Here is a 9,397-nt window from a genome sequence, read left to right as displayed (position 1 = left end):
GACACTATACAGATAGACCACACTCCAGAATTTACAAGGACCCAACAGTTCTAGATTGCATATACTTTACCCTTTTGCAAAACATTCTAGTGTATTTTAGATGTGTGGATGTATTGTTTCCCATTGTTCCAGGCAGCCATTCATTTCCATTCATTTCAGTAAAGTATGGAAAAAATGAATTAGCAGATTCTTGAAACGTGCTTGAGCTGTGTAATCTAATAAAGTGAACATAAAATCTGGATTAATTGTTGGTGCTGAGAGATTACCATTGTGTGTTAATTTCAGTAAAGCTGACCAAATGAATAAATATCAAATTACCACACAATGGTAATCTCTCAGCACCAACAATTAATCCAGATTTTATGTTCACTCTATTTGATTATACAGCTCAAGCACGTTTCAAGAAAGAGACTTATTATGCTTTTTTGAATTTTCTGTCATACCTATAATGTTACATTACCGGATGTTCATATTACATGTGGCCAAAGCTTCAAATAATGAGGTAAGTGTATTCATAAGAAGTCCTTGTGAGCCAAAACCTCAGATTTCCCACTTTTCTGGTTTCAACATTCTTTTCTATTCTCGGCTCCATATGATGTCATACCGAGCGGGGTTTCCATATATGGTCATCTGTTCCAGGCAGTACCGCTACAGTGTTTATGATACATACCCTGCCATATGTAGCTACGTGCCAATGCCAGGAAAATCTGTGACCTTGGCTGCCAATGTTGTTTATTTCTCCCAAATTTCAGGTCACATTTCTGCTGGATTATATCCGGTTGTGTAATATTTGGTTCAGATGTCTTTATCTGCGATTTACGTCAGAAATCTGTAAAACTTGCTGCATTATTCTGCATTATTCCATTACAAGCCACTGTTCATCACATGTAGCCACATGCTAATGCCAGGGAAAGCTGTAATCTTGGCTGCAGATGTTAATTTCTGCAATATTTCAGATCACATTCTTGCTGGAACATTTTCGATTGGGTAGTATCTGCTAAAGAAGCCTTTATTGGTGATTTTTTTTACAATATAAAGTCTCACTATATACTATTATATTGCAGGTGGAGACTATCTGCAACGGAGTATAAAGCAAGACTTTAAACTGTAAAAAATCACCAATAAAGGTTTCTGTACAGAGGCAGCGATAGAGGAGCAGAGCAGAGATGCGGAGACTGCGGAGGTATGGAAAAGCAGACCAACCAGAGCAGACTGGGATTTTATGGGGGAGGGGCTTAAAGAGACAGGCGCTCCTACAGAAGGGGGGTAAAAAAGGTGCATCAGCAATGGGCAGTATGTAAAAAAGAAAGTTTTTTTTAACATTAAAGCACGTAAAGATGTTCTAGTAGAAAAACAAAATAGAAGTATGAACCTGAAAACAGCACATAATAGGCAGTGTTGGGAAGGATACTTTCAAAACGTATTCCCTTACAGAATACATGCCCAAAAATGTAATTTGTAATGTATTCCGTTACATTACTCAATCTGAGTAACGTATTCTGAATACTTGGATTACTTCCACATTGAATTGCATTTTGTAAGTGTAGGAATGCAGCCATCAAATACTGCTAACTGAACATGGCTGTTCCAACTGGCTGAATGTGTACATGAACAAGCAGATAGATTTTTGCATTTGTAGTCCCAAACTCCATAGCCTACTACAAAAATCTAACTGCAGTGTTGCTGACACAAGCTAATTTTAGCTAACGTTAGCTAGCATGTCAAACGGGGCTAGTCAGTCTTTTTTTAACACTTTAAACATTACTTGTAGACCTAGAACATGACATGATAAACGATAATATGGGCAAAATAAAAATGCTATGAGATGGAATGAGCATGGACAGATTTCAAGGTGTAACAGGAAAATTGTCAATATTTATTACTGTTTTTCATAGAGCTACGTAGCACAGCTTTTTTCACCACCGTTCTGCATCGGTACCTCCGGTGAACACTGCTGCAGCACACACCGGGGTAGACGATGTTGCTAGAGTACAAAACAGAACATTACTCCAAAGCTATTATCCTCTCTAGACATCAGCTCATAATAAAAACACTTAATCCCTCCTGCAAGTTCCCTCTGGACATGACAGCATCCTGCCCCATTTTTTCCTCTTCAACTCTCTCCATATTTCTGGCTGCTATTATAATTTCATGTGGTTAGGGGTAGCAAGCACTACATAAATCATCTGACTCCAGGCTCATCTTTCTTCTTCGCCTCTTCCTCCATCAGGGTGATCAATGCCGGGAAGAGCATGCTGAACGAGGACCAGGCCTCTTGTGAGAAATTGTTTGTGAAGAAGCCGAGCAGCAAACAGCGCAACTCCTCCCTGCAGGAGGACAATGGGGTGAGTGAAGGGTCGACGTCCCAAAAATAAGAACAGGAGTCAGTGGGTGAGGGAGGAAATTTCTGGCCGATCAAACATCCAGTGATAATGTTTTTAAATCTGACGTCAGTGTACTCTAAGTCCTGAAGGTGTCTGGAATTCTTGCTGTGTAGCTTCAAACACAATTCAATTCAATCCAATTTTATTTATAGTATCAAATCATAACAAGAGTTATCTCAAGACACTTTATAGATAGAGTAGGTCTAGACCACACTATAATTTACAAAGATTCCTGTAATAAAAACACTATAGTCTAAGCAGTAGTGGATTTAAATTATAATCACATCATTGCATGTACTGTAGTTATACGATACCCAATAGTTGTGTCTTCTTATGGCATTGATGAATTCCCCTCCAGTCCCTGTGGAATTTCTGATTTTTCCACTATGTTTACTACCATGAAAATGTCTCTGAAGTATTCCTCAGTGTTCCTTGTTTTGTCATTACACAGCATCAGAAACCAGTACCAATGGTTAGAAAATATACAAGATAAGCATTTTTTGGAATGTGTGTATCTTCACCTTCAGATGTGTAGTAAATATGATGTAACTGCAAAGACCTCAAAGTCTCAAAAAGAAGATTTTTAGCCAAATTCTACTACTTTAAATTGGGTTTTTGTCTTAACTTATCTCTTTAAAGTGCCAGTAGCAGTTTTGTCTGTAATCGTGATTTTTCCCTATTACAATTTTTTTTAAAGCAGCTTTAATCACATGACAACAATGTTTCACTTGTAGATACAAAACCCACAGACAAATATCTGATTAGCATTTTAACATCTTTTAGCTAATTGCAACCCACTGTACACTACCTGAATCTGCACTAAACGGCCAACAGACATAGTTAGCAACTTGCTGGTGAACATAGTGGAGGACTTAGCAGCATCAGGAGTTGGTTAAACCAAAAAGAAAGCTAACACAAACACACACACACGCACACACACACACATTCTTGTCCTCCATTTGGTGTAAATGAATTACATCAGCCCTTGTTGCACCCTCCCCCCTCTTTAGTGTAACATCAGAGCGGTAAGCAGATGTTTTGTGCCTGTTCCTCTGTCATCCGTCAAGCCAACTCTGCTTGTAAACATGTCCGCATGTGTGTTTTCATCACTTGTGTAGATCCTGTTAGGACGGAAATCACAGGATGGATTTTGACTGTAGGTTTTTAGATTTAAACTATGTCAAATGAATCGTGAAAAGTAAAGCAACACGATGTTGATGTCTTTCCAGCTTTCCCATTATATTATAATCTAGATTTGCTGTTTCAGTATTAAAAAATGTCACCAGCCGCAGACCAGAGCCTGTAAACCCTCACAAATCTGTGCCTTCTGCTCAGAGTTGTAATCTCATAGGAGCTTTTTAAACCACAACCATAGGAATTTTTTTTAGTCATTTTTACATCAATACTACTATTTTTACTGCATTTATTTAATGCAATTTTATTTTCATAAAAAATAAGACCTAAATCGCTCAACTCATATTGAAATTTGAAAGACTGGGTGCTGGATGCTTAGTGTTAATTATAAAATATAAAGGCAATGTTTCTCAGGCAATTTCAAAATTTTGAGATTGCCTTAAAAACGCTGAAGAAACGTCTGTGTGGCAATAAAAAGTATTAATTTATCTTTGTATACATGTTTATGTTCTCATCAATTTTTCAGGATGGTACAGGAATCCCTCTTCACTTTTGGGGCGTGTATGATGGACACGCAGGTTCTGGCGCCGCCATCATGGCCTCCAAGCTTCTTCACCGTCTCATTAGAGACCGTTTGGGAGAAATCTTCCACCTGCTGGAGAACCCCACCAGCGCACCTCCTATCTGCCTGGCCAAAAACGGCAGCCCGTACCAGGCGGACACAAAGAAGGGAGCTGCACAGGATCCAGAAGACCCCAATGCTGTCAACGACTCCTCATTACGCTTTCACATGGAGAAGGTTGTCAGTTTGGAGAGCCTGGTGATGGGAGTCATAGAAACCGCCTTCACACAGATGGTGAGCAGATGATTACCAACAAAACATGGGAGAAAACAATTACGACAGCAGTCTGTGAGGCACTTGGTATTTTTACATTTTTGTATCTTCAAACTGAAACAATACTGAAGATTTTGAACTTCTGATCCCAGAAAACACTTACTATCCTAGATGTTGAGATGAGAAAGAGAAAGATGTTATGTTGCTAAATCTAACTTTCTCTCACTAGATTGAATCTTAACAACAGACATTTATTTTGCCAAGAGGATGATATATAAAAAAAATTTGGCAATCTCCAGCTGGTTAAAATTTTAACTTATTGAGTGAAATGAACCCTGCTACGAAGCGTTGATGTAATGAATAAATACAAGGCAAAATGCAGCAAAAGTTTTCTTTATAATTTATTTTAAATAAAGACGTAACTCATCTTATAAGTAACAAGATGTAACCCTAATCCCAACCCTGTCTTTAAAGCTTACCGGCGCTTTCAACGCTTCATAGCTAGCTGCTAATTTAAGTGTTGACGCTTGCTCTCTATGTAGATATGAAGAGCTCATTTGAAGCTAGTGATAACACAGCGATTCCTAATTTCAAGTGATAAAAACAAAATTATAAATACGATATTCCATTTCTGCCAGTAGTTCCATCTAAATCCTACACCCTAGGGGTTGCATGTGATGAAATTCAAGTCAACATTGACTAGCCGTCATCAGACTAAAAAAATCACAAAGGAGGGAATGCTTTGCATTCTGTATGTATTTTATCACCCTTGTACTAATTTTCTAAAGATGTCTGCTTTGTGTAGCTTATCCTTTTTTAGCATTTTGCAACCTGTCCAATTTATCAGCAAGTGCTTTTGCAGTGATCCTAACTAACCTTACCCATTTTTTCATTTTGGACTTCAACACCGCTACTCACACTATGGGTTTATCAGTGGTAACTTTACGCACACCAGTCTAATGTCTGACGCTGTGTCGCCCATCTCCGTTATGGTCTGTCAATCAAAGGTTTGCAGTAACCAACAGTCAATCCAAAGTCCATATGTCCGTCCTCGTCCTTAGTTATATGAGCACACCATTTAAATGGCCATTCAAGTGTACTTCTTACACTGGCCTCTGTGTGAAAATTCTGTGATCCGAAGCTTGACAGCCTGTAAAGTTAGCATTAGCACGTAGCTACTGTGCATCTTTACACCAACAGCTGACTGCAAACGTCCTTTAGAGTAGCAAAAATCCAAACAGCTAAAAAGCCATCTCCTTATGTCCCAAACATTTTGTGGCTTTCAAATGAGCTGGGTTTTTGCCTGGTCTTGTTTTGCCAGTGACAGTGCTACAGGTCTTTAATGTTAGTGAACCACATGATCAGCGACTAGTTGACGTCAAGTTCAAAACGTCATTGCGGAGGAGTAATGTCGACTAGTCGATTAGTCTGTGCATCGCTTTGCCGGACTCTCCTCCAAAGCGCTGAAGGAGGGTCTGGCTACTCCACATAGCATTCGTGGGATCGGAGGAAAACATGCTCTGGTTTATTGGCATTTCTTTAAACCAATCACAATCATCATGGGTGGTGCTTACCTCAGCACAGAGCTGCTGCAATATAGTTGTGTGAGAGAAAACTCAGATTGGACAGATAGTCTAGCTAGCTGTCTCAATTTACCCTGCAGAGATCTGAGGACCAGTTAACCATAGTCCTCATAAATCCACAAAATTTAAAATTACAACAAAAAGAAAGCAGAAGGAAACGGAAAATACATGCATCCGGTGGACTTTTCTGCAGCACCGGAGCAATCCCAGAAGTGAAATGCGAAGGATATAGACCAGTGCAGTCGCTACTACACAGTGCTCCTTTAAAATGGGAAAATAGGCCAAATTTAATTTGTAAGTAAACTCAAAGTTATACTCTGATGCACCCACTGTCTGGTGTAGAAGGCACTGATATAACCTACAGCCTATGTAATGTGTTCCTCAAAGCCTCCTTGTCTCTCTCCATCAGCACTGCTGTTTTGTTTTTAACATGAATATTTATGGAGAAAGCGATGAGCTATTCAGGATAATTAGTGGGCCTTTGTTTTTAACTTTGATATTTCTCTTTTTATTTCAGGATGACCTAATTGAAAAGGAAAAAATGTCATATGCCATCTCTGGTGGGTGTTGTGCCTTAGCGGCCATTTATTTAATGGGGAAACTCTACTTGGCCAACGCTGGAGATAGCAGGTGAGAGAACTGCAGACTAGAGGTAGTCTGGCTATCACCAGACCAAGTCTGGGGAGTCTGCTCTGTATTTTCTATTGCACAAGAGGCATGATCAACAAGCATAGTTCAAATAACTCCACGCAATTGGATAGTCCTTCAACCAATCAGACCAACGAGCCGGGTGACGTAGAAGAGACAGCTGCATCAACGTGTTCGGTGGCCGCCATGTTGAATGTAAACAAAAAGCTGCTTGGCCGCTTCTCTACCGTCATCATGTTAAACCCGCCAAGAGCACGCCAAATGGATAAGCCAGTTTGTGATTGGTTCCAGCAGATTTGTAAAGGAAGCAGGATATTTAAATGTACAGGTTTCCAGCCTGAGCTGCAGGGCGAAATCAAATTGCATCGGACTAGGTTTACCCAGTCTAGAATACAGGATAAAATATGTGTAATTCAATCTAGCATCGTAGTCATCGGAAATCCTCTCAGTCCGTAGCTTCATGTGCCCCCTGGGGTTCACTTTGCATGCTGCAGCATCACGTAGCCTTTTCCTATCGACCAACCTACTCAGAGCTGTTGGTATAAAACAAAATATGGTTCTGTCTGTGTGAACCTTCTCACTCCTGTCTCCCCCCCTCCCTCTTTCTCCCTGCAGGGCCATAATCATACGAAATAATGAAGTTATTCCCATGACAAATGAATTCACACCTGAGTCAGAGAGGCAGCGGCTACAGTATCTGGTATTCTTGTCTTCTATGTTTCACATGCAACAGACACTAACTGTATAGAATTTGTTCAAGGGGATTTTATAATCTTGTAAGTGCACAGCAAGCTGTAAATGGAAGAGTACACATATAAACAGTTGATCTTTACTAGTCAAACGAGGTTGCACTTACAGTAAAGATGAGCATGATGAACCTGAAGACGGGGGAGGAAATACTGTATCACACAGAAGTGATCTGACGTTCATTGGTTGCCTGTTTTAGTAGCTGGTTGTAGTTCTGAGTCACAGAGTGTGTGGATGGTGTTTGCTGCTAAAACAGGGAGCCGTTATGTGCCTTCAGTATACAGCATACTGTACTGCAGGTCTTCTGATACCCATGCAACCTTATAGCTTTTCTTCATCGTCGTGACAGACATTTAGGCTTAAGTAAAGCTTTTTATCCTGTAGTTTGATGCGACCTGCCCCATTTTGTGTCACTCCAGGGCTTCCTGAGGCCAGAGCTCCTGGGTAATGAGTTCACTCACATTGAGTTCCCTCGTAGGATCCAGCACAGTGAGCTGGGCAAAAAGATGCTCTACAGAGACCACACCATGACTGGCTGGTAAACCTGGAGATCCTTTTTTAATCATGTCTGACACATAATCACTTTTCCTGTGCATCCTATAGGCAACAATGATTTTATATACAGATTAATCTGCCAATTGTTTTCTAGATTAATCAATAATTTCTTTAGTCTATAAAATGTTGGAAAATAGTTGACATGTCCGTTACAGCTCAAGTTGACTTGTTCAAATTGCTTATGGAACGAGTTTTAGACCCCTAGAATTAATTTCACAATGATAAAAAAGAAACTAAGAAAAGCAGCAAATATTAACATTGGAAAAGCTAGAACCAGTGAATTGTTGGCATTGATGCTTAATAAAATGACTGAAACAATTCATTTTCTTCTTGCTGAAGTTTATCAAAATTGTTTGTTTGTTGAATAATTTTCCGTGTTTCAGTAACTAACATCTGCGAGCTGATGGTTCTTTTGTTGTGTAGGGCTTATAAGACGATCGTTGAAGATGATCTGAAATTCCCCCTGATATACGGAGAGGGTAAAAAGGTAAGAAACAGAAAAAACTCAATGCATTGTACTTGACACAGAGATTATCCACAGTAATGTATCATTGTTTGGTAATGCTATCTATCTTTGAGTCTGTCTGTGTAGATTATTTCAATAATATTGTTACATATACAAGAAATTCATTTGCAACATTTTTATCATTGTCCGCAAGAACATGGTCTTCATTTAATAATCCCTCCTAAATGGATTTTCCTAGAACGGAATCACATCCCGAACAAATAACCTACATTATGCTGGGGAGAAATGTCTGGTAATGAGAGATTATTGTGTGTGTGTGTGTGTGTGTGTGTGTGTGTGTGTGTGTGTGTGTGTGTGTGTGTGTGTGTGTGTGTGTCTCTATGAACAGGCACGTGTCATGGCGACAATCGGAGTGACCCGTGGGCTGGGAGATCATGATCTGAAGGTGTACAACTCCAACATTTACATCAAGCCCTTCCTCTCATGCGTCCCTGAGGTGAGTGTGAGGAGCGCTGGTTGAGTCGCCTCAGCATCGCCGCTCTAGCCACATTGGAGCATTTAGGATGCATTTAAGAAGCTTTTGGGCCCCGGGCTTCACTTTGTCTGCTGTTGCTCAGGATATGCGTCTCAGATTTGGTGCAAAGAAACTACAGAGATTAACTTAACGTTAGCATTTGTTTTGACCTTTTATGTAATTATAAGAAGGAGGAAACAGACATCAACAAAGCATGGAAACCGAGTGTGAAATATGTTTTTATGTACGTATTGTGCCATCAAGATTTTTAGGTAGCGCAGGCATTCAGTAGAATTTTAGAGATCTTCTTAAAACCTCTGCTATCTATCTGAAATACCATTTAAAATGAACAGAAATAAGTTGGTGCGCATTGAGAAGCTTGTGTTTTAACCACAGGCTTTATCAGGTTGTCTCATACTCACTTGTGACTAAATTAATTTTTCAGCCCTGACACAGTTTTGAGATGATTCTTAAATTGTTCTGATCATGTGCACCCACAAGAACATGGTTCACTGTGGAGCCTTTTTTTTT

The 9,397-nt window shown here is 39.7% G+C and overlaps 1 protein-coding gene across 1 annotated transcript in view; it reads left to right on the top strand.

The window, feature by feature from the left end:
- ppm1j (protein phosphatase, Mg2+/Mn2+ dependent, 1J) overlaps positions 1-9,397 on the top strand; it is an 18,799-nt gene that overhangs the window by 6,088 nt on the left and 3,314 nt on the right. Inside the window, exons 2-8 of the mRNA XM_032513926.1 lie at positions 2,231-2,345; positions 4,045-4,374; positions 6,454-6,566; positions 7,200-7,284; positions 7,751-7,869; positions 8,310-8,373; positions 8,741-8,848. Coding sequence (XP_032369817.1) covers positions 2,231-2,345; positions 4,045-4,374; positions 6,454-6,566; positions 7,200-7,284; positions 7,751-7,869; positions 8,310-8,373; positions 8,741-8,848 — 934 coding nt within the window. The remainder of the gene's footprint in view (positions 1-2,230; positions 2,346-4,044; positions 4,375-6,453; positions 6,567-7,199; positions 7,285-7,750; positions 7,870-8,309; positions 8,374-8,740; positions 8,849-9,397) is intronic.

The sequence above is a fragment of the Etheostoma spectabile genome, chromosome 4 (genome assembly GCF_008692095.1).
Source record: "Etheostoma spectabile isolate EspeVRDwgs_2016 chromosome 4, UIUC_Espe_1.0, whole genome shotgun sequence".
Lineage (NCBI taxonomy): Eukaryota > Metazoa > Chordata > Actinopteri > Perciformes > Percidae > Etheostoma > Etheostoma spectabile.
Note: the sequence above shows the minus strand (reverse complement) of the source record. Positions and strands in the feature narration are given on the sequence as shown.